We start from the raw sequence: 22,717 nt of genomic DNA on the forward strand, positions 1-22,717 counted from the left end.
TGTCCCTGTCCCTCTCTCTGTCCCTGTCTCTGTCTCTGTCCCTCTCTCTGTCTCTGTCCCTGTCTCTGTCTCTGTCCCTCTCTCTGTCCCTCTCTCTCTCTGTCCCTGTCCCTCTCTCTGTCCCTGTCTCTGTCTCTGTCCCTCTCTCTGTCTCTGTCCCTGTCCCTCTCTCTGTCTGTCCCTGTCTCTGTCTCTGTCTCTGTCCCTCTCTCTGTCCCTCTCTCTCTCTGTCCCTGTCCCTCTCTCTGTCCCTGTCTCTGTCTCTGTCCCTCTCTCTGTCTCTGTCCCTGTCCCTCTCTCTGTCTGTCCCTGTCTCTGTCTCTGTCTCTGTCCCTGTCCCTGCCCCTGCTACGCACTTCTACGATGCTTTCAACACAACTCTGTTTTGGAGGAGGCGTCCACAGTCTGTTGCTCATCCTGAGGTTTTCTCCAATTTTGCCATTAACGGGTTTTTCATCCGAATCGAGGGTCTAAGGACGGAGGTGTCGGACGCTGTATGGACTGTAAAACCCCTTGAGGCAAAATTTGTGATACTGATCTTTAATAAATAAAGCTGACTTCACTACTTTACCCTCGCCTACACCACAAACACAGGAATGAGATGAGCCACATTGCTGAATCTGAGCGTGCAGCCAGCTTTGTTTTTACTCCCACCAGTCCTTGATTTCAGTCGTTCCCTCTTTGTCTCCTCAACCCTCCCCACCTCCCCCTTTTCTCCTGCTGGAGGTCAGATCGTTGCAGCGCTGACGGCTGCTCAGCCTCAGAGTCAAAGCAGGGTCAGGGCTTCGGCGGCGTGCGCGCTCTCAGGTTTTGTGTGCAGTTATGTCGCGGAAGAGTCGGTTAGTCCGTCCTGTGACATTGTGAAATGACTGCAGTAGATTGGAAACTGTGTGTGTGTGTGTGTGTGTGTGTGTGTGTGTGTGATTGTACTATGCGGCAGGTCGTGGGGGAGGAAGCAGCAAGGCAGCAGCAGTGTGTGGAGTGTCGAGGTGGTGGGGTGGGGGGGGGGGGTGATATGGATAGTGTAGAGAAAAAATGAAGAAATGGGAAATCTCGGCACCTGTTTCCAGGGCAACAGAGGTCTGAAAAACACGGCAGGTTGGACTTTTTATTCTCCACGCTGCACTGCCCTCTGGCAAGACACTGCAGACACCTCTAATGACTCCAAAACACTTGCTGTCGGCCCTGCTGCTGAAACACTGCCTGCTTCAAGTGACACAGACCCTACCTCTGTGTGTGTGTGTGTGTGTGTGTGTGTGTGTGTGTGCGCGCGCGCTGAGGAGCTGGCGTGTGACATACATGTAGGTGTTGCAGGTGCATGATGGCTTTGAGAGGAGACCACAGACCATGTTACACACATGGATCATACATACGTGATCGCTTTCGGGTGACGTCACTCTCCATGATCTCCACCACACGCACGCACGCACGCGCTCACACCGCCACCCTCTTCTCTGAAATGATCTGCTGCTCTGGTCTGCAGTCAGTCAGCCGCCTGACTTGCAGGAGGAGGGACAGGAAAATGCCTTTCTCTGTGGGAGACATTAGCCCTGTGATCTCATGAATATATTATAGCGGCTCATTGTGCAATGAGGAAGGTACACCGAGCTGCCAGGTTATGGCCTGCCCAAACACAGCCTGCAACAAGCTAACTCTAATTACCTCGGCTAGGTGCTTAGTTAGCCTTATTACTTAATAATACTGCTAATAGGTGACACCGCACGGAAGTTTGTAATAAATAACAGCAGCACGATACTCTTTAAAGTGCTGAATAGTGTACTTACTCCTCAACAGTCTGGGATGTGAAAACAAAGAGAAAATATGTGAAGAGTCTAACATCGCTCGACAACACGGTTATCCAGCAGCCTTGTCTTGTTAGCCCGACTGCGACACTGTGTTGCTAGCTAACGTTAGCTAACTTAACTGTCTACAGTCAAGCGGCTTCATCGTCTGGCAGCAGGGGCAGGCAGAAGGTAAGCTCCTCTCACGGCAATTACCTATCAAGATAGCGTGGTTAGCTCCTTAGCTAGCGCTTTTCGTTGCTGCGTGGCTAATTACTCACTCGGTGTAACGAAAGACGAGCTGCCGTTACACAAAGTTAACGTGAGCTAAGTAGCCTTGGGTAGCTAACGGTGCCAGCGGCGCAGCCAGCAGCGCGGCAGCGGCAGCGGCGGCGGCGGCGGCGTGTTAAAGACCCTCCACAGCTCCGGCTCCAGACAACCAACAAGACAACCACAGATTATTCAAACTTGAAGCCACGGCACCAACAAACCGCAGCTTTACAGAACAGGACTTTTCTTTATTAACACTTCCTAATTATGCTCGTGTTTCGCGGTGAACTGCAAGCTCAACACACCAGCGTTTATTAAGCGGCGCGGCCAGGTAGGTGAAAGAAAACATCTGCCGCGCTGCTTTTTAGTGATGTGCAGACACGGAGAGGCTGCACTCCTCCACAGCCAGCACACTGCTCAAATGCTTTGTTCTGTCCTGCTGCAAACGCGAGCTGCACGCTGTGGTTGTGTTGCTGCAGGAGCAGGCTGCAGGTGGAGATTTGCATCGCTCTGACAATCATCTCATCGACAGATGAATGGCCACAACATGAAAGAAATGCACAAGTTCATTTGGTGTCCGGGTGTTTCTCAGCAGTTGCTTTAATGTGCATGGGTTGTTGTTGTGCTGCAGTGTGGCTGTGAGGTATCCAGCGCCTGTTTTTCTCTGTGGCCATGACTTCCTGGATGTATCATGGGTACAATAACATGTTGCCTTGGCTCGAAGCCAGACTGATTTAGTTTGGGTCAGTGCTCACGTGCAAAAGATGAAGAAGGTGGTTAGAAAGACTGAAAAGTGCAGGCTGAAGTGAAGCATCCAGATGTGCTCATTGTGTTCTGTCATTATTAGAATCAGCCCATTCATTGATCCAACTGAGGCACCTGTAGCACACACCATGCTGTCCATTACACTTAATGTCAGCACACACACACACACACACACACACACACACACACACACACACACACACACACACTCAGACAACACTCAGTCCTCCAGACCTTTATTTGTCTTTTCTTCACTGTTTCTGGACGTCTTTTGTTAGTGTGACACAGTCTTTCATTCCTTGGAGTAATAATATCTCATCTGTCGTTTGCCTCTTCTGTATTTAAGAGGCTGTTAATTGGTGATCTCTCAGATCCCTTTGACACTCTTAATTAGTGCTTTATTAAAGGCAGGTGCAATGCAGATCAGCCAGTTAAGCTCACATATTGTTCAGTGTGTTTTCATCCAGCAGACGAGTTATCAGGCAGTGGCCTTCATCAGTCATTTGCTCATTCAGAGAAGTGCTTTCAGTTTCCACATGTTATTGTTAAGCGGGATTGTTGTTAAAAAGTAGCAGGAAATAAGTGTTTTCCTCTGATCTGTGTCAATTTACCTGCCAAGCTCCCTTCAGTAATCACCTGGTTGAGTCGTAGATTGACAGAAAAATGATTTGTTTGCAAATGTTTTGATTGTTTGAGTCATTTTTGGAGCTGAAACAGTTCTGGTTTCTCAGTTTTGTGCAGCTGCTTTTCTCTTGTGTGATGGTAAAACTCGTGTCTTTGTGTTTTGAAGGCGTCACCCTCGCCTTGAGAGAGTTGTGATTGACATTTCACATGATTTTCTGACATTTTATGGATCAAATGATTAATCAGTCAGTGGAGACAATAACAGTGTGTTTGGATTTTCAGGTGAAACTAATTTTCAGGTGAATCCAGCAGTCCTGCAGTGAATCCTCCATGAGCGCATTCAGTTTTTGTTGTAAAGGCTTCAGAGAGACGTCGATTTGATCGTTTCAGGATGTCGTTCGTGCTGCTGTTGACCTGCATCTTGTGGTCCGCTCAGGTGTTGTAACTTTAAGCTGAATAACAGAATCACCTGTCCGCTGTCTCCTCGGTTTTCTGACCTTTCATAAACTGCTGTGCGTGTTGTTCTTTAAAGCGTCTCTCAGGTTTGTACACAGATGTGACTGTACAGCTGTGGTAGTCATGTGACGTTGCTCTCAGCTGTTGGCTTTGTTTCAGATGCAGGTTGTTTTCTGGCGGGCTCGTCGGCCCACTCAGACGCTGCAGAATTGGTTGTTTAGTCAAAAATAGAAATGAGCTCAGGCGGCGTGACGCCACTCACACCTTCAGCCGGTTACAGGTGATGCGTTTCCTGTTTGTCATCGCTTTGACACCTGAGTTGGACCCCTGAATGAACACTGTCTCTGAATTATGGCACTAAAGGCTCCTGACAGGTTCCCGCCGTCTGTTCATCTGCTTATTATTTTTCTCAATGAGCTGACAGACTTTTTGCAGAGGAAGACACGCTGACAGGTCCGAAACTCAAAGACGTTCAATTCTTAGTAAAACGAAACCGAGAAATATCAAACACCTGAACCAGTGATTAGTACTGAAAATCACTGTGTTCTGTCCATTAATTGACTCCTGTAAGTTGTGATGGAGGAAGTATTTAAATCCTTAATGAAAAATTGGCCCATGTGACTGTTTTATGACTGGATTATTGTTACGCATGCATTAACATGTAAGCAGCTAATTTTGACCAGTTTTACACACGGCTGCCTCGAGGGACAGGTTTTATTATCTGCTGATCATTGCCCCCATTAATCGATCAGTTTGTAAAGTTTCTGAACCTGAAGTGACTCCTCACATGTTTTCTGACCAGGAGTCAAACCTCAAAATGATTCAGTTTAATGTGATTTAAGACGAGAAAAAGCAGCAATTCGTCACATTTAAGAGGCGGAAGCATGAAAAATTAAACCATTAATCACTTATCAAAGTGATTAGTGATGATGACTGCAGGGGATTGAGGTTTGGAACAAACACCAAAGTTAACTCAAACATTGGGAGTTTTTACTTTTTTTTTTAAATTTTCTGTGAAATATAAACATGTTTATGCACAAACGCTTGTTTGTTATTCATATGTTTTATTAACAATGTTGATAAATTAGTTTGAGCTTCATATTTTACATAGAAAACAAAGAAAACAAGCAAATATTCATGTTTTGAGCAGCAGTTTTAATATTTGACTCAGTGTTTCAGTCATTTCAGTAACAGAGACAAACAAATTTTCTGCTTTATAACTCTGTAGACTGAATAATTTGGGCTTTTGGGCTGTCGCTCAGGCACGTATAAAGACGTCTGAACATCTTACGGACGTAACGTGGTCCAATTAATCAATAATGAAAACAATGGAGTCATTAGTTGCATCCCGGCTGCATATATCAATATTTTGGCTCTTCAAATTAAGAGTCTACAACAGTAAACATGAAGTAATGATCAAACGTTTGATGGTTGCAGCTTCTCAGATTTTAGGATTTGCTGCTTTTCTTTGTTTGTTCTCATTGTAAATTGAATATTTTTTGGTTTTGGACTCTGGTTTGACAAAACAAGACCGTTAAAGAACCTGAAACCTCAAAGAGTGAAAAATTATAAGCAGCATTTTTCAGTGTGTTGACGTTTCATAGAATCGAGAAAATCATCGTCAGACTAATGAATAATGAAAAATGTCTGAATCAGTTGGTGCACGTGATGTGCAAACTGTCAGTTAATGACAGCTAGTCAAGTAATTAATGAGGAAATTTATCTGCAACTATTGAAATAATTGCCATTTTTGCCACATGTTTGTTGTTTCCACAGTTCGCAGCTTCTCTGTGTTGAATTACATTTCAGCAAACTGACCCTCTTTGGATTCTGAGCAGTAAGCTGGTTCGATGAAACCACCTCAGGCTCAGGTTGCGTTTGGCATTTTTCATCGTTTTCTGATGCCTTATAGACCAAACTGGTAATCATCTGCAGTCTAAACGACAGCGAGAATCAGAGTTAGCTGCAGCTCCGGTGCTGGAGATCAGAAAGAGATGTGGCTGATGGTTAAAGCATCGAACCGTCTCCATAAACTGTTATCTCTTTGATCTGCTTCAGCACAGAGCTGAAAGCTGGTTTGGAGGGTCGGCCGAGGGTCTGAGAGGTCAGAGGGAAAGGATGAGGCGAGAAAAGACGGCGAGCCGCTGAATGGAGAGGCGGAGCCGCTGCTTGAGGTCAGGAAGAGGAGGTTAGGAGAGGCAAAGAGAGCATGAGGGAACATGGTGTCTCCATCATCCACAGCAGGTACAGTCTGTGCTGCTCTGTTCACGTTCAACACCTGACACAGACAGACGTCCTACGTGCCCCCCCCCTTTGTGTGGTTTAGTTACAAGGTGCTGTCTGGAGGCTGCCAGTGCCTTTTGATAGGTGGGAAAACAGGTACAACGGTCATGTGATCTGAGCACCCCCCCCCCCCCCCCCCCCCGCCTCCTTCTACACAGTATGTGGGGCGTCTGACCCAAATCTGCAGAGTGCAAAAAGGAAGCAAAGAGAAGAAGTGTGTGTGTGTGTGTGTGGGGTGGGGGTGGGGGGGTGTTCGAGGCTCTGATGTTGGAAAATTAGCATGTCGGTTGGAAAGCGTCAGATAAAGAAAATCATTAGCGGGAGGCGGGAGGAGCGCGGCGGCGCAGCGGGGACGAGGAATGTGCCGAGGATGGTGAAAACATCTGGTACCGACGGAGGGAAAGCGTGCAGATAAACATGGAGGGGTGTCATTAAACGATCCGAATGGAAGAGCGGATGAGTGTGTGTGTGTGTGTGTGTGTGTGTGTGTGTGTTTGCGAGCGAGCGAGCGACTGATGTGCTGCTGAGAGGAGAGGCTGCCTCTTCACATCTCTGTTCTCTTAAATTCCTTTTGAAATCAGCAAGCTAAATTTAGCTTGCAGCACCCCTCCCCCTCCTTTGAGAGGTATCAGAGCTACAGCAGTCAGTGATAGGCTAACGTTTTGATGTGCGCGCACACACTCACACACACACACGCAGATTAAAGTGAGTGGCTCTGAGTGGGAGGGCACAGTGTCTTTGTGCACGCAGTGTGGGCTCCAGCGATGATAAATTGTTGCTGTGCAGTAAATGAGCTCTGAGTAACCGTCTTTTTATGCGTCTTTGTCCCTCTTAGGGCTGCCTCTTGAGGACAGCGGGGGCTCTCGAATGATCCCCCTGTTCATCCGATGAACCCCCTCAACTCCATGAAACCCTCCCTGCCTTCCAATCCACAAAGGTACACACACACACACACACACACACACACACACACACACACACACACACACACACACGCCGCGGTGACATTACGCTTAGTGTCCTCAGCTGAACCTCACGACACCTCACCTGCTCCGCTCAGTGCTGGATTTGTCGTGGTTTGTTGTGGATCCTGGGGGTCTGGATCACAGTCGGGATCTCGTTGGGTTACCTGCCTTCACTGAGCCCAAGCTTCAGTTCCCTCCAAATAAACTTGGAGTAAATGTGCGCTTCCATCCGCCACCGTTACATGATGCGATATTTCATCGTACCTGAGAACAATGACAGCGCTGCTCAAACGCAGGGAAACCCCTCGCTGGTTTTGTGACAGTTCCAATAAAGTTTATTCAAACAAGACGACCTCAACAGCGTTGACAAAAAGAGAGGGAGGCAGCGTTATTTGGTGCACTTCTGCTCTGAGCTGCAGGGATTAGAAAGAAATGTGCGGAGCAGCAGATGATATCTGTCTGTTGTTTTGTCTCGTTCAAGGCCTCAGTTTTAGCCTCAACATGTGGGAAACGGCTGCAGTGATGAAAACAAGCTCACCACAGCTCATAAGGGACCCTCTGACGGCAGCCTGTGGAGCTGCTCGCACCAAAATCCAACCTGCCGGAGATGAGCGTCACGGCCGGACCGTTGATGAAACTGCACATGAAGCGACGGCTGATTGACTCGATGCTGAAACTAGTCAGCGCCGACCGACGTGGGGCCAAAATCAAACTGGTGTCAGCTCGGCTTCAGTCAGAGCTCCGCTGATGGAAATCAGACGTTTCTGTTAGCTTTGCTAGAGAATGTGAGGAACAGATCTTGAGTGGCGTCACCGCCAAGCATATACCTGTACAGGTGAGGCAGAAAAAGTGAATGAACTCCACCAAACTGGGCTCGGCCTGCTTCAGATCACAAACCGTGAGGACGGTCGGCTGCTGAGCGCTCTCCGCTCAGCCTCAGGCCTGTTGACTGCTCTGTTTCTCTCCGGGAAGCCATGAAAGCCGGAGACGTGTTGACGTGACAGGCAGCCTCAGAAAGTGGCTCAGTTCAGGCTTGCAGACGTGTGTTTGACAGCTGAAGCTTATGAGACTTTGCAAAAAAAAAAAAAAAAAAAAAGAGAGAGAAATTGACAGTGGAATTTAAAAAAAGGCTTCAGTCCTGCTGGTGAAGATTCCCTCTGTGGACGTGTGTGACTGTAACGCTGCTGTGGTCGTTTCCTGCTGAGGAAATGGTTTAAAGGAGGAAGCAGAGGGTGACCTCAGCCGTCGGATGAGTGAACCAGCTCAGGTTAACGGTTAGCTCAAGGTGTCTGATGTACCTTTTGTTGGGTGCTGCCTCTGTGCAGCTGCAGGACAAAGACGCCCCGATGACGTGTCCAACACTTTTGTCCTTAACGCTGCCATGTCGTCGATGTCTTGATGAATGCTCTCCTGAACCTTCCTAACCAGTAACTCGCCTTCATATCCTTCTGCAGCAGTGACGGCCCCTTCCTAAATGACCCAGTCTCTTGGCAACCAGGCACCAATCAGCACGCGGGATCTCTCTCTGTAGTAACCACAGTGTGGGGCGTGACCAATCCCACACACAGCCAGGTAACACATGTCTCAGCGCTCCTCCTGTTTTATGTGCTGTTAGGAGCCAATCAGAGCAGAGCAGAGCGGCGGGTGTTTATTTACTGTCAAAGCTCATACGAGCAGATCGCCACAGATAGATTTAAGCCAAATGAAATCAGATTTCTATTGATACAGAGCAGCCTTGATCAATACTTTTAGGACAAATGGCATGTGACAGTGTGAACAGAGGTGTTTAATTATCAGCTTTAACGAGCTTTACAGCGACTCTCTAATGTGAGATACTGACGGCGGTGATGCGTTCACAGCTGCTTTCTGCTGCCCCACAGTGGGCGAGCGATCAGTCGCTGAGAGTTCAAGTGAAATCTAAACTTAAAAGTGCTGAACAGCCAGGTCAAAGAGCGCTCTGCAGGTCAGCCTGTTTTTGGTCACGATGCTTAAAGGAGTGTCCACAGTTCAGATCGGGGTAGTCAGCTCACACCGCTTCTCTCACACCTCTGAACGACATCGAACGCGAAGCCGGCTTCGCGTTTCTGAACGCTCTCTGTCCGTCCGCTCGTCAGTGCTGTCGTAAAGCGGCTTGTGACACCTCCTCCATCACCAGCAGAGTTTCCTGAACAGAGTTATCAATGGAGCAGACGTAGGCTAAATCCACGTCGTCGTAAATAAACAGTTGCAGGATGCTGCTAAAGGTCACGCCTACACCTCACTGTGAGTAGGAGGGAGCTGCTTGATAAATGTGTCTCAGTCTTCACATATTTTTACTCCTCCATCGGCTCTTTGGAGCCTTTTTCACTGCAACTCTCACATCTTATTAAATAATATTTGTTGCTCCTTCTAAGAGGAGGATGTGGGAGAGCTGCAGCAGAACATTTGATTTCAAATACCCACAAGCTTTATATTCACACTGTGTCTTCAGCCGCATTTTTCAGTGGTTTTCTGTCATTTTATGAACCAGAGGATCTGCAGATTGATCGCTAATGACAAAGAAATGTTAGTGGCGTCCTTAAATGAGTCGATACCTGCTTTAAATGGAGCTTTTCTTTCAAGGACTGTGTCTGCAGTCAGTAGCAGATTGTGTAGGTTTTTCCAGGAAACCTCCTGGAAAATGATGTATCTCTGAAGTACAGAGAAAAGAAACGCGGCTGTGAGTGTAAGATTGAGTGATTTTCTGGTTTCGAGGGATGCCCGTCTCTCTCGGATGAGAAAATGTGCTTCTGTGGCTTCTTTTTGCTTCGTGTCTTAGTCCCAGTTTCACTTTGATTAATCATAAGACTCAGTCTGACTGTGAGGTGTCACCTCTGCCTCTCCTCCACCATCCCTCCTCTGATTGGCTCTGTTTCACTCTCTCCGTTTCCCGTGTAGGTGTTCTGTGCGCCCATGGGTCCGGGTGAGAGCTCTGGCGGCCACATGATGCCCGGCGGCAGCCCCGGCATGGGTCCTGGCATGGGTTCCCAGTTCATGGGCCAGCAGTCGTACGGAGAGGCCGTCTCGAAAGGTTACGGCCAGCCGGTCATGTACGGACGTCCCGGCGCCGCTTACAACCCAGGATCAGGCTACGGTGGAAGGTATGGCAGCCATTACTTATCACACTGACCGCGATCACGAAATAAGTCTACTGCCGTGCTAGCTGCTCTGTGGTTTAGGCTAAATGCTAACATGCTGACGATTAGATGCAGACGTTCTCTTAGTTTAGCATGCTAACGTTTGCTAATTACACACATTTAAATGCTCACCTGATGATGGACAGTTAAGGGATCAACAGAATGGTTGCGATTCATCCTCTGGGGACCGTGAATGGCTGAGCCAAAGTTCATGACGATCCATCAAACACTTGTTCTGATATTTCACTCAGAGCCATAAACGTGAACCTCAGAGGATCATGGGAGTCTGAGGGATTCATCCTCAGGGGACCAGTCCAGTACCTGTGTCAGGCTGGACCGTTGCCACCCCTGGAGCTACACTGCTGGCGTGGCTAAAAACCCACCTGTTACTGAAGGAAAATTCATCTAAAAAACTTGATTTCAGCTCAGTTTGTTTTGGTTCTGGTCGATTGGCCGGATGGTTTTAAACCCAGGAAATAAACACAATAAACGTCACGTAAGGAAACGTCATGGGAGCTGTTCACGGCAGCAGGTGTCGAAGACATAATTAGCACCTGTTTAGTGAAGAAGTTCATAATTTTGAGCTTCCTCTCGTTCAGCGCCGAGCAGTTCATGTCTGGCTGTGATGCTCTCCCACGTGACTTTGACGATTGAACAGCGTTGTCGTGTGTTTTCGTGCTGTTTCTGCTGGTTTCTGTATCAGCATATGTCAGCATGGCGGCTCTCACCCACGGCTCTGACTCACGCTCACGATGACACCTCACACGCTCATGCCTTCAGCTCGCCGCCCACTCATCTCCCCGTCTTCCCCTGCAGTTACTCCGGTAACAGTGGAGGCGCCGGTCTGGGCGTTCGTCCTCCCTCTGACTTCACTCAGGCTGCCGCCGCCGCTGTTGCCGCCGCCGCCGCCACAGCAACTGCCACCGCCACGGCAACTGTTGCAGCAATACAGGAAAAGCAGAACCAGGAGCTGAGCTATGGACAGGTAACCGTCTGAAAAACCACTTTTAAACTTTGCCCAAAGTCACATTTAGATTATTTATAGAAAGCCTCTCAGTCTTAAAGTTCTTCAGTTCTTCTCATAGTGTTTATACACAGCGGAGTTGTGATGTTTGGTTGCAGGTCTATGGGAGGAGTTCAAAAGCAGACGCTGTTTACAGAGTCGGGGCACATGGCAGAGGCAGAGACATCACATCATTTGACAGAGTGTTGACTCTATATACAAAACACAGTTGACAAAAGTCGCTGTAGGAGCACGCGGTCCTCATAGTCCTGCTTCCAGATATGTGAACAAAGTAAATGCAGGCTGTCCAACAGCGTAGATGTCACTGTACATACTTGTTTAAGCTGATAATCTTTCATGTCCCTGAAGCTTTACTTTAAATGTGGCTCATTTCTTTGGAGAAAGTTCTGGAGTCATATTTATCACAAGTCTCAGAGGAGGAAATCTGTCCCGAGTGGCCAGATGTTTCAGTCATCTCCTCCACAGACGTCTGTTGATAAACTATGAGCTTATTGGGAGAATCCTCTTTGACCGACTGTGCGGGAAACAGAGACGTTGAGTGAAGAACAGCTTGATGATTCGGGTCACAAATGGTTTATTGGTAAAATCCTGAAAGCCTGAAGAGAACTTCATGTACAGCGTCGTAGTTTTTACTTCAGTCCTGAGATGTTTGATGAATCCAGGATCTGGACTTTCACCCCCACCCCACCCCCACCCCCCCAACACACACACCCACACACACACACACACACACACACACACATACTCTCTAAGCTGTGTTTTTACCTCGTGCTGTCGTACTTCCTTTTCCCTCCCAGATGGGTGGAGCATCCTCTTACAGCACCCAGTTCCTGTCTCATTCGGGCCCCCGCGGCCCTCCTCCAGGGATGGTCTCTTCCAGGCCCGGACCTCCGCCCACTACCGGAAGCCTGTATCCCTCCCACCCTGCCCAGACTCAGAAGATGCCGCACCATGGAGGTTATCCAGGCGGCCAGCAAGGGCTCAAACGGCCTTTTCATTCAGAGGTCAGTGAGGGGGGGGGTCACCGGGAGGGGGGGGGGGTCCTCAAACGAACAGCAAACACACGGCTCACATACACAATACACACAGTGTGTTTGATTATTATCGCAGCAGTGATGATTAGAGCTGACGCAGTTAGTCGATTGATTGACCAATCAATCAGCAGAAAATAAATCAGCAACTACTTTGACAATCAATTCATCAATTATTCCCCTCAACCGAGCCCGGCGTGATGGACGACTTCCTGTTTATTGTTCCATCACTGTGTTTAACGCCATTGATGCTGGCGGTCACATCGATTTTTGGGCTGAATGTGGAAGTTGTTGAAGCTCCTTTTGTTTCCAGGGTTTTCCGGTGCAGCAGTACAGCTCTGGTGGGATGTCAGGGTACCCGAACCAGCCTCTGCAGTACCCCGCTGGTCCGCAGCAGCGGTGCGCCCCCTCGCCCTCTTACCCCTCTGCTCGGATGCCCCTCATGGGACAGTACACGTCTGGATCGCACAACCCGGCTCCGTTCCCCCCCGGAGCCGGCCAGCCCAACCCTCCACAGTACTATAAGGTAACGGCTTCCACTGGCTTCTCCAGCAGAGAAGCCAGAAGCAGAGACTCCGGATGTTTGAGGCTGACGTCAGAATTTGATGATCCATAAATATCAATTATTTGATAGTGAAAATGCTTGATGATCAATCGGGAAAATTAAAAAATTAAAAAAATTTAATCTCGTATTTGTTTCTGCTCTGCAGTCAGAGCCGTTCAACGGTCAGGGCGGCGTGCCATCTGGAGGAGCAGGAGGATACAATGCCTTCACGCAGGCTGCGGTCAGCGGGGTAAGTGCACTCAACTCCGCCCCTCAGGGGAGTCCAGCTCTTCACTTCATCTGAGACGCTCTGAAGATCTGAAGCTCTAAATGCTCTTCCTCGTCCTCGTCCCTCAGCCAGGTCGGAGCGGAGTGATGCCCGGATATCCCAGCTCGCCGATGGGAGGGAATCCCACGCCTCCGATGACGCCCGGGACGTCCGTACCTCCCTACCTGTCCCCGGGCCAGGACGCCAAACCCCCCTACCTCCCACCGGACATCAAACCCAACATCAGCACCCAGCAGCCCTCCACAGGTGAGACCGGCTGCAGGAAACACTGAACACTTTCTCCAGGTACATCTCACCTGGAGCGCGCAGACTTCCTGTTTCATGCTTTGTCTGGACATTAGTGTATCCCAAGAAAAAGAGAGTTCCCCAAAAGCTTCCTGCTCTCCTGGTAGAATTTCCTGCTGAGCGCCCTAAAAGCCGCCTCTGCTTTCCCTTCACAGGTAACCCCAGCGACGACCTGCGTCTGACTTTCCCGGTGCGAGACGGCGTCGTGTTGGAGCCGTTCAGGCTGGAGCACAACCTGGCCGTCAGTAACCACGCCTTCCAGCTGAGAGACTCGGTGTACAAAACGCTCATGCTGAGGTAGGACGGCTGATTCGACCTCACATGCCCTCAGATCGTCTGTCGGGGAGTCGAACACCTTGTGGAAGTCACATTTCCCACACGGTGAACCTGAAATACCTTTTAACCACAAAGAGACGGTTTTCCCAAAAACAGCGACTGTATATGTGGTGACCAGATAACAGAGGCGTTCTCACACCTGAAGTTGTGTGTAAAGGAAAAATCCAGTAAAAGTTGGGACACAAGAGAAGAAGAAGAAGCTAGAAACACAAAATCGCACTTCCTGTCAGAGATCTTGATAACAGGGTGTTCCCATGAGCACTGAGAGCGAACTCATGGAAAAATTGGTCATCATAGTGAAAGCCTGACTCTGATGTTGTTGTTCTATGTTGTCCAGTGTCATAACCTCAGACTAGTCTTCTCATCTCTGCTGAAATCAGGTGAATTATGGATGAATATGAATAAAAATGTGCCTCTGTAACAACACGTCTCTCTTCCTGAGCGATTTTACAAACACCAGATGAGGAAAAACAAATGAGGAGTGTTTGATAACCCCACCCAGCCCCTCTCATGGTTTGTGCTGTGTCGCCCCCTGCAGACCGGATCTGGAGCTGCAGTTTAAGTGTTACCACCACGAGGACAGACAGATGAACACCAACTGGCCCGCCTCTGTACAGGTAAGCAGCCGCAGCTTCTAATGAGAGAAAGAAGACACCGCTTCTTCTTCTGCCTCTTTTTCTTCTTTTTTCTCTTTTTCTTTCTTGTTCTTCTTTTCTTTCTTTTGTTCCTCTTTTTCTTTATCTTGTACTTGTTCTTTTTTCTTCTTTTTTCCCTTTTCTTCCTCTCCTTTTTCTTCTTCTTTTCCTTCTTTTTCCTGCTTTTCCTTTTCCCCTCTTCTTCTTTCTTCTTTTTCTTCCCTTTCTTGTTCTTGTTCTTTTTCTTCCTCTTTTTCTTTTCCTTCTTTCTTCTTTTCTTTCTTCTTCTTTTTCTTCGCCTCATTATAATCTTGTGCTTTTCTTGGCCTTCTTCTTTTCTTTTCTTTTTGTCATCACGAGGACAGATAATGTTAAAAATGTTGTTTTTTCAAACTGAAATTGAAATTGGTAAACTTGGATGTTGTGATGATAATTCATTCACAGAATGATTTTTGATTCAGCTGTTAAAGTTACCGTGAAGCAGCAGCCGGGATGAAAATCAAAACTCGTCCAGAAAAGTGAAATAAATGCTGTCTTTCAGCCTGACTAACAATAAGTTCAGTAGTGCAAAATATAAAGAATATATATAAAGAATGACGAGGCAGTAAACAATAGAAAGAATGAAATTTTGTCCTCCTACTCCTCTGCAAAGGTTTAAAGCCACCTGACTGGAGAATAGCGCCACCAGCTGTTTAGCTTGATGCACTCAGCATCATTCTTAATATTTACATATCTGCTGGTTTTGGTGCTGATTTTCTGTAAATGCAGTTCAAAGTTGTGCTGCATGTTGACTGATGAAAAGAAGAAAGGTTGAGGTAAGTAAACTCTGCTGAGGCTTCAGTGTCAGGAAAAACACGTGATAGCCTGACTGCTGCTGGTCTCGGCTCATGTGAGAACACATTTCTGGCCTTCTGAGGTGACCGGTGCGAGTCACGGTGCATCAAATGAGCAGAAAACCACAGTTAAATCGTTAACTGCAACTATGAATGACAATCAATCGTCAACCAAGCTTTTTTGATCGTGACGGCGCCGCTCGTCGTTTCATTCTGTCCCTTCTCTCCTTCTGCACCAGGTCAGCGTCAATGCAACTCCTCTGTGCATTGAAAGAGGCGACAACAAAACTTCCCACAAGCCCTTGTACCTAAAGCAAGTGTGTCAGCCGGGACGTAACACCGTACAGATCACAGTGACGGCCTGCTGCTGTGTGAGTACGAGCGACCGCTTCCTGTCTGCGCTTCACGTTCCCACAGTCCGACACGTTTACGTTACATCCATTAAATCCCATCTTAAGCATTTTTCCCCTCCTCTCTCTCCATAGTCCCACCTGTTTGTGCTGCAGTTGGTCCACCGGCCGTCTGTCCGGTCTGTCCTGCAGGGTTTGATGAAGAAGAGGCTCCTGCCGGCCGAGCACTGCATCACGAAGAGTGAGTTGAAATCCAGCTGACTGTGATTTGAAAGTGTCACCTTGGTGCAAAAAAGAAGTTACACCAGTGGTTCTGTATCACAGTTACTCAAGTACTGCACTGAAATACAATTCTGAGGTACTACTACTTTACTTTATTTATAACTTTATTCTTATTGTACTGCATCAAGAGGGCCCGATTCGGCAGTGGTTGGCTGCAATCTGTAATCTGACCACTAGATGCCACTAAGTCCTTCAAACTGGTCCTTGAACTTGAAGACGTTGCTCCGAGTTGTCCTGAGCTTCAGGAAAGTGCTTTTCGCTGAGCAGCAGGGTGATTCTGCCTCCTGTTTGCCGCCTCTTTGTTTCAGTAAAGAGAAATTTCAGCAGCGGCACCATCCCCGGCACCCCTGGTCTGAACGGAGAGGACGGCGTGGAGCAGACGGCGATCAAAGTGTCTCTCAAATGCCCGATCACGTTCAGACGCATCCAGCTGCCAGCCAGAGGTCACGACTGCAGACACATACAGGTGGAGTCTCACACACGCACCTGTTTACATCCACCCACACAGAGAAATCAGTTCTCTCATGCTGGCCTCTTTATTTCGTAGTGTTTCGACCTGGAGTCCTATTTGCAGCTGAACTGTGAAAGAGGGACCTGGAGATGTCCTGTGTGCAAGTACGTTCAGTGTCCTGGCCTCGTGGCACCTTTCAGAATCAGGTTTTCTCAGCGTGAAACGTGACCAGCAGCTTGTTCCTGTCGTTCACAGTAAAACGGCTTTGCTCGAGGGGCTGGAGGTGGACCAGTACATGCTCGGGATTCTGGTCTACATCCAGAAGTGAGTCTTAATCTGTGGAGTTCATGTCAATCAAATCATTTATGCTGACATCTTTCTGTTTGCCGTCCCGTAACTTTTGGTGTAATTAAAGCCCATCTGTGCGCTCCTCCGTCAGTTCGGACTACGAGGAGATCACCATAGACCCGGTGTGCGGGTGGAGGCCGGTGCCCGTCAAACCAGACCTGCACATAAAGGAGGAGCCCGACGGCCCGGTCCTGAAACGCTGCCGGACAGTCAGCCCGAGTCACATGGTCCTGCCGAATGTGATGGAAATGATCGCCGCTCTGGGCCCGGCGTTGTCCCCCTACCAGAGTGTGACTGCAGGGGGCAGGAACACCCCCGACTACACCAGGCCAGGTGGGGCGGAGTTTCAGAAATGTCACCAAAGAGTGAAAACGAGAGCTGGAAATCAGCAGAACGGCAGCAGTGTCAGTCGGCTGAAATGAGAAAACAAATGTTTAATGCTTATAAGTCTGTTATAAACTGTTTGTTTAGTTGAGGGAGTTTAACAAAAGAGAGAAAAACTGGATTTGAAGGCAAATTTTCAGGGCTTGTAAGATGCACAAGACCTTTCTGAAGCTGCATGAGGTAAGATGAGGACAGTAAGAGAGGAAGCAGAATAAAAAATACAAATCAACTGTATTTATGTTCATTGAGATTCTGGTGTCATGAAAATGTACCACTGGCACATCGAATTGCACGTGAGTCAAATATGGAAACGTGTTCTTTCCACTGGTGTAGAATATAATGTGTGTATTATGTCGCGGTCACACAGCTCAGTCAAACAGATGATCTGCTCTTAGATGTGAGGTGACCCAGAACAGCTTTTCAGCAGCAGAGACCAGTGAGTGCAGCCTGAGCGTCCCCATCCCCCTGCGCATGTCCTCGTCCAGCTGCACGCTTTTGTCCACGCTGACCTCTTTTTATTTGCCTCTTTGAAGTAACATTTGTTGTGGTTTTAGGGAGCCAGGGATTCTCCGGCCAATCGGGGTTCACAGACTTCCCCAACACTCCCGGTACCCCGACGCTCGGAGAGTACGCCTCTTCTGGACCGCCGCCTCCGCTGCCGTATCAGCCCGAGCAGGTGAGACTCTTTGTTGTGTAACACCTGTGCGAGCGCACACAGCAGCCCGTTTCCGGCCGCAGCCTCCGGCCGCAGTGACGGGCATCGCTGTCTTTTCTGTTCCACTCACTCAGGACGTTTTCCTTAATGCTCGAGTTGGCATCAATGGCAGCCAGAGTATGAATAGAGTGCGGACAGAAGGCGCCGCTGCGTGAGTTTGAGGTTTCTGTCACGCAGCTCACACCAAGGCATCATTGCCTGAATGTGACGGCGGTCAAATCTCTTTGATCTGGTTGTTTTTCAGCCAGTGGAGGTGACAACACTTGTTATCACTGCAACAAGTCTTCTGCAAACAAAGGAAGGAGTACATGCATGCGCACAGTAAAGCTGTGTGATGGAGCACACATTAGAAAATAATTATCCTTAATTAGTTTTTTTTTGTTCTTACAAAATACCAGAAATAATGGATGAGAGTGCTGTTGAAGCACCGGATCAGTCAGCAGTGTCCGTAGGACTGGTCTTAGCGATGCCCTCCTCTAGCTCTCTGGCTGTTGTGTGACACTGACTGTCTTTTCCGTCTGGCTTGTGAGTTCAGTGAAGAGCCTTTAACCGAACCTGAAGTCGACAGCACTGACTGAGAAGATATTCAGTGCATATCTGCCGCTCACCCGCCTGTCGCTGCCAGCTGCTCGTCCGTCTGCTGAAGGTTTTACAGGAAGTCCTCCTCTTCTGTCGCGCCCTTCTGGTGCTCTGCCTCTGAAGGAAAGACCACCTCGTGCACAGCGTTGACGCACTCTGAATTCATTTCTCTGACATTAAAATAAAGCTTGTCCTCGTGTTTCGTGTCTCTCTCTGTCTTTGTGTCTCTTCCTGGTCGGCCACCGTCAGACGCCTCATCCCGGACGAATCGAGCACGCCCACGGCATCCTGCAGCAGCACGGTTCAGGTGTTCACAGTCTCGGTGACGCCGGCAGTCCACTGCCACAGCGGAACGCCGGTACCCAGAATTCCCGTCTGCAGGGCGAAGGCTCCTTTGGTCTGGGAGGCCCGGGAGCGCCTGGAGGCGAGGGAGCCGATCATGCACTAGATGTGAGTGGAAGCCCGATGATCACACGTTTGCAGGACTTTAACGTGGGTAAAGATCTTGCTGACCTTTATAAGAGAGCGCCAGATGTCTCCCACAGGAAGACATTTTGGAAAAACCACAGATTTTCTTCCACTTTAATGCCCTTATGTTAAACATGAAGCTGCAGGCAGCAGCCGTTAGCCTAGCTTAGCATAAAGACTGGAAACAGGTGGAAACAGCTAGCCTGTCTCTGTCTAAAGGTGAACTGACCAACAGAGCTGACAAAAACTGAAGTGTGACAATAATAAGTCAACAATTTCTCTCTGTCTGCGTCTGTCGTTAAGCTCCTTCCTGAGCTGACCAACCCGGACGAGCTGCTGTCCTACCTGGGCCCCCCCGACCTCCCCACCAACAGCAGCGATGACCTGCTGTCTCTGTTTGAGAACAACTGACGCCCTTCACGCCGTCGCCGCAGCCATCTTCCAGCCCGGCCTCTGCGCCTCCGTTTGCTGTAGCTCCGCCCTCACCGGCTGAAGACTGCTCTGTGTGTGTGTGTGTGTGTGTCTGTGTGTGTGTGTGTGCGTGCGTGCGTGCGTGCGTGCGTGCGTGTGAGTGAGTGCTTTTGTGTGTCTTTGTCTTTTCGGGGTGTCCTGCTGTCCTCTGACAGTCAGTCAGTGCAGGAAACAGGAACAGGAGGGGAACTTGTCATGTGATCACCGTCTGTCGTATGAAGAATCCAGCAGAACGTCAGCGCTGACTCTGCAGACCAGCATCTTAAACTATAGCACACGCCGCAGGCTGAAGGATTTAAGTACAGTGTTAACAGTGGAAGTGGAGGCTGACGGAGGCTGTGATGTGTTCATGTGGAGGCGATGGGCACATGAATCCAGTGGCTCCCAGACGTTTTCTCTCTGGGCCTCTTTTGCATACGTGAACAGCACACACGCATATTCCTGGTAGATTCATTTGTACACAAATGTTCCCACTCCTTACCTCATGACCATCACGGCGAAACAGCGACCGATCATCATCACTGTGTCAGCTCTCAGAGTTGTAAAGTAATATTTGAGCAGCTGTGATTTGGCGTTACGGAGCAGTGACGATTGGCTCATTCATCGCCTGCTTTAAATTTACCTTCACAAACGTCTCCATGCTTTGCTCACACCCCCCTGAGGTCACCCCCCAGTTTGGGAACCACTGCATTAAAGACTAAAGCTCCTGATATTCAGTATGTTTCTCATTGTCAGCAGCTCTCATGTGTTTCTGACTCACCTGCCCTGTCTGTGGCTCTCAGCCCAAAGCCCATTGGCTCCTACTGAAGACTCACAAATGGGTCAAATTTCCACTTTTGTTACAATAATACTGTTAAAAAAGGCACATTTCTAAAGCAGATGGTCACTGTAGTTGGAACTAAACGTGACTCAAGCAGGAGGAAACAATACATTTGATGGGGACTATTTTCAGCAGCGGATGAATCCTTTTTTGGTGCTGCAGTGTGTGTTTGTGGCGGCAGGATGGAGTGTGTGTGACTGAGTCAGAATAAACTACAGTGTGTGTGTTCAGTGAGGCTCACTGATGTGTTTTAATGGAGGTCAGGCTGTGATGCACACAGTCAACTGTTAGCAGTTAGCATCCTCTGCCGGTTTGTCCTTTCATGGGATTTGTTGACAATAAGAGAAATATATGATGTCACCAGACTCATCCTTTAATACGACCCTGATTCCAAACCAGGTGAGACGCTGTGTAAACCATAAATAAGGTAGAATGTGATCACCTGCTGATCCTCTCTGACATGAACTGACCTGAGAACAGCTTTAATGTTCTTCCTCATCTGCTTCATTGATTTCTGTAAATATCTCTTATTGTGAATCTGAAGCAGCGACACGTTTCACAGACTGAAAGATGTGGAACGCTCCAAAAACACCTGTTTGAACATTCCACAGGTAAACAGGCTGATTGGTCACAGGTGAGAGCATCATGATTGGGTATGAAAGGATGGAGTGAGGTTCACCGCTTTGTGAACACGTGAAGGATGAAGGAGATGAACACATGGAGCTGCTGTCAGTGGACAGATTGATTATTGATTGATTCTGGTTTTATGCTTTCCACAGAGTTCAGGCTGTTTTGGAGTCGGGTGTGTTTGTTGGTTGTGGTGTAAGATAGGGGCAGTTAACAGTTTTTCTTTAAGCTGATGAGTCAGATACGAAGTGAAAAGAAATAACGTTGACCTCATGTTAAACACGGAAAAAAAAGATGTACAGTGGACATTTTGTACACATGACGTTGGCAGAGCGCTGAGGTTCATTGTGTCGCCGACATCCTTCAGCACTGTGAAATATATAGAAACTCCCATCTTTCCCTCTGTTGACTTTCACTCTCTGTTGGGGGGGGGGGGGGTTAGACAGACAGACAGACATACTGTAAATGAGTACAGCTGTGTGTCATGGCATTTTCTGCCATTTGAAAGCTATTCGTATGTTTTTCGATGGTTTGACATGTATAACCCATCCTGACGCGGGTTCATGTACTGTATAATCAGCTGTTTTCATTAGAGAACGTGTGTGTATCAAATGAATTGTTAATCATGGTAATTTTAATGTTATTAGTTGGATAATGGATCATTGTTGGCTCTGTAAACATACTGTATGTTAGCATATGATAAAATCTGAGGTCACACTGACGCAGGTATGACAGGAAGCAGTCAGCTGACATCGAGTAACGCAGTTAAAGATGCAGAAATTATTCTTAATACCACTTTTTAAAGCTGACCTTTTTTTCTATGAATCACTTTTCCGACTTTGTGGTCCAACATCGCCCCGACAAGGCAGCAAGAAGTAACGTTCTTTGCCAACAGAGCATCACAGTAATGTTATATTTGGAAATTATGGACTATTTAACTTCAAATTTGCTAGAAAAAAAGTTTTTTAATATGTAAACTATTCCACATATTTTGTAACACATTGTAATTGCCATTATTTTCTATTTATTTTTTAACCATAATCGTCATTGTACCTACAGTTACTTTGTCCCTCAACTGAAGCTCAGAATCAGAATTAAAAATCACTTTATTTGACAGAGTCGGTCGTCTGGTGTCTAAACCTGCTGTGAATACGTTTCGTACTGAGGTATTTAATGTTACTGCTGTTCAAGTGGAGGTTAGAACTGTTGCATGGATTCATCTATAGTGATGCATTATATTCAATAGGATCATAGTTTTTAACTTAATCTGCAAACTACAGCAGAGTAAAATGTAGAATATTTCCCTCTGAAAATATTATGTAATGGTATTATTATAAGTTTGTCACAGCCATTAATACTTGTACTACATTTGAGAAGGAAATATTGTACTTCAGTGTTAAACCTGCAGTAACTGATTTTTTTTTTCTTTTGTCTCCAGTTTTCAGCTGACTGCACTGCTGTACTTTTACTGCATGAAGCTGACAGTACTGCTGTACTTTTACTGCATGAAGCTGACAGCACTGCTGTACTTTTACTGCATGAAGCTGACAGCACTGCTGTACTTTTACTGCATGAAGCTGACAGCACTGCTGTACTTTTACTGCATGAAGCTGACAGTACTGCTGTACTTTAACTGCATGAAGCTGACAGTACTGCTGTACTTTTACTGCATGAAGCTGACAGTACTGCTGTACTTCTCTTAAATAAGGTTTTGTTTGCAGGACTTGAACTTGTGATGCAGCTTTTTAATCGGCATATTGAAACTTTTCCTTAAGTATCAGGATGTAAATATCACTCAACAGATGAGCATTATTATTATTATTATTATTATTATTATTATTATTATTATTATTAGTATTATTATTAAGCGCATTTCTTTCCACATGTTGGCAGATATTTCCAGGTGTTGAACATCTGCTTTTGCTCATGTTCTGGGTCAGTTGGAT

At 47.5% G+C, this 22,717-nt stretch overlaps 1 protein-coding gene across 5 annotated transcripts; it reads left to right on the forward strand.

Moving 5' to 3' along the window:
- Positions 1 to 1,395: 1,395 nt before the first annotated feature.
- LOC143338045 (zinc finger MIZ domain-containing protein 2-like) lies at positions 1,396 to 21,889 on the forward strand. 5 transcript variants are annotated; one of them, XR_013079216.1, is made up of 21 exons: positions 1,396 to 1,973; positions 7,015 to 7,116; positions 8,599 to 8,716; positions 10,061 to 10,263; positions 11,116 to 11,284; positions 12,121 to 12,327; positions 12,668 to 12,880; positions 13,065 to 13,148; positions 13,256 to 13,433; positions 13,628 to 13,769; positions 14,347 to 14,425; positions 15,516 to 15,647; positions 15,762 to 15,867; positions 16,217 to 16,374; positions 16,456 to 16,523; positions 16,615 to 16,683; positions 16,799 to 17,040; positions 17,646 to 17,767; positions 18,635 to 18,835; positions 19,157 to 21,175; positions 21,226 to 21,889. XR_013079216.1 is itself a non-coding variant. In XM_076758167.1 (20 exons), the coding sequence occupies exons 2-20, from the start codon at positions 7,067 to 7,069 to the stop codon at positions 19,262 to 19,264; spliced, it is 2,649 nt and encodes an 882-aa protein (XP_076614282.1). In that variant the 5' UTR covers positions 1,396 to 1,973; positions 7,015 to 7,066; the 3' UTR covers positions 19,265 to 21,889. The 5 variants fall into 5 exon arrangements, 4 of the variants coding, with proteins under 4 accessions (XP_076614282.1, XP_076614284.1, XP_076614286.1 ...); XM_076758167.1 differs by having other exon boundaries at positions 19,157 to 21,889; XM_076758169.1 differs by lacking the exon at positions 1,396 to 1,973 and adding an exon at positions 2,267 to 2,382 and having other exon boundaries at positions 19,157 to 21,889.
- Positions 21,890 to 22,717: the final 828 nt, after the last annotated feature.

Source organism: Chaetodon auriga, chromosome 19 (assembly GCF_051107435.1).
Source record: "Chaetodon auriga isolate fChaAug3 chromosome 19, fChaAug3.hap1, whole genome shotgun sequence".
NCBI lineage: Eukaryota > Metazoa > Chordata > Actinopteri > Chaetodontiformes > Chaetodontidae > Chaetodon > Chaetodon auriga.

What these genes read in the sequence shown, in the direction of transcription:
- LOC143338045 (XM_076758167.1), top strand. Translation starts at nt 7,067, where the DNA reads ATGAACCCCCTCAACTCCATGAAACCCTCCCTGCCTTCCAATCCACAA. An exon ending in CGCAGGCTGCGGTCAGCGGG is followed by an intron (nt 13,149 to 13,255) that starts GTAAGTGCACTC and finishes CTCGTCCCTCAG; the next exon opens with CCAGGTCGGAGCGGAGTGAT. An exon ending in CAGTGACGGCCTGCTGCTGT is followed by an intron (nt 15,648 to 15,761) that starts GTGAGTACGAGC and finishes CTCTCTCCATAG; the next exon opens with TCCCACCTGTTTGTGCTGCA.